The sequence below is a fragment of the Copidosoma floridanum genome, unplaced genomic scaffold, assembly GCF_036245765.1.
Source record: "Copidosoma floridanum isolate Cflo_tuat_1 unplaced genomic scaffold, Cflo_Japanese_pri ptg000030l, whole genome shotgun sequence".
NCBI lineage: Eukaryota > Metazoa > Arthropoda > Insecta > Hymenoptera > Encyrtidae > Copidosoma > Copidosoma floridanum.
This window is the reverse complement of record NW_028321907.1, coordinates 6,700,608-6,702,062: the sequence shown is the minus strand read 5'-3', so window position 1 is coordinate 6,702,062 and position 1,455 is coordinate 6,700,608. Positions and strand designations below refer to the sequence as shown.

Here is a 1,455-nt window from a genome sequence, read left to right as displayed (position 1 = left end):
AGATGTGCAATATTGGATTTGTTTTCACTTTTATTTGCCCTTGGTATATTTTTCTCTGTTTAGAACAAAAATATTATTTCACTTTTCTAAGATTTTTAATAACTTTAGTTAAAAAATGATAAGTTTTAATTAAGTGGCAAATGCTTATTGTTTTGCCTGAAAAATACATACTTAGTGAGAAATGTCCTCCTTTACCAGCTAATACCAAATTATTTTTGTTAATAGTGTGGTTCGAGCGCTGCGTCAATAACAGCAACGCCTCGCACATTTTTGCAAATTCTTCGCCCATATCGGGTCAAACTCGCGCGATGTCCCTCGATTTGGAAAAACAGTCTGCCAACATGTCTTCGGCTTCAGCTGGGTCCGCTCAATCCGAGCCAATCAGACCACGTAGAACGACCAAACATTCCTTACCACCACAGACAGACACGAAAATAATGGTCGTGTGGCTGGAGAGTCTGGAAGACCACGTGCAATTTCCGATTTGTAAGTAAAGCCCTATACTTGTCAAAACAGTAAAGAACACCGATCACACACGTTGCAACAAATGTAACACAACTTATCAACAGCGGGACTGTTACCTCACACAAGTACGGGCCTGGAACATTCGCGGGTAGTGCAGGCGAGCGACGTGCACGTGATATACCTGCAAGCCCTCGCGAATGGGCTGATGCACGTTAAGCTTCAAGGTCCTACCTCACGCATGAATTTCGCCACGCCGCTGATCGACGGTATGGTAGTACCTAGACGAGCCCTCGGCTCCTTGGTACGTCAGACTGCACTCAACATCGGCAGAAGAAAACGATTGGACAACGATAGGTTAGCACTACACATTTTCAAGTGATTGATTATCATTATCTTGCACTCATTTGACTGATGTAATGTATTAATGCATGATTATTGCAGTTATCATCCACCGCACGTTAGACGACGATTGAAGATCCAAGACATGGTACAAAAGTACAAGCTGAATCTTCAACAACCAGAACTGTTGACTTTGTTGTTCAGTAGTACCCAACTGTAAAACAATCATGTCGATAGACAAAAGCATATATTGATAATTAAAAATGTGATACACAATACTTTATACGCCGTGTTTAATAAATACTGTACTTTTATCTTTAAATCAATGTGTACGTTCTTTTCTCCTCTTTCTTTAACAATTAAGGAGTTTTCGCCCACTTGGAGATCTTTTTCATTTTTCGAATACTTTCACACGTTGAAATGAACAAGAGAAAGATAAATGTTTTACCAATCGATAGTGCATGATTTTGTGCTAAAACAATTTTATCTTAGTGGCATATGCTAGTTAATATTCTTGACGAAACTGCTGTTCCATTCAAATCAACCACGATTATAAAAAAAAAAAAAAAAAAAAAATTATTTACATGTGTTCATGAACAATCGTGAATACTATTAATCTGTGAGTACTTATCAACGTGTAGATACTTATAA

The 1,455-nt window shown here is 38.2% G+C and overlaps 1 protein-coding gene across 1 annotated transcript; it reads left to right on the top strand.

Moving 5' to 3' along the window:
- Positions 1-232: 232 nt before the first annotated feature.
- Positions 233-1,091, top strand: LOC149373454 (ral GTPase-activating protein subunit beta-like). Its single transcript, XM_089597026.1, has 3 exons — positions 233-486; positions 570-819; positions 907-1,091. The coding sequence occupies exons 1-3, from the start codon at positions 309-311 to the stop codon at positions 1,022-1,024; spliced, it is 546 nt and encodes a 181-aa protein (XP_089453152.1). The 5' UTR covers positions 233-308; the 3' UTR covers positions 1,025-1,091.
- The last annotated feature ends 364 nt before the right edge of the window (positions 1,092-1,455 follow it).

What these genes read in the sequence shown, in the direction of transcription:
- LOC149373454 (XM_089597026.1), top strand. Translation starts at nt 309, where the DNA reads ATGTCCCTCGATTTGGAAAAACAGTCTGCCAACATGTCTTCGGCTTCA. An exon ending in CCACGTGCAATTTCCGATTT is followed by an intron (nt 487 to 569) that starts GTAAGTAAAGCC and finishes ACTTATCAACAG; the next exon opens with CGGGACTGTTACCTCACACA. An exon ending in AAACGATTGGACAACGATAG is followed by an intron (nt 820 to 906) that starts GTTAGCACTACA and finishes TGATTATTGCAG; the next exon opens with TTATCATCCACCGCACGTTA.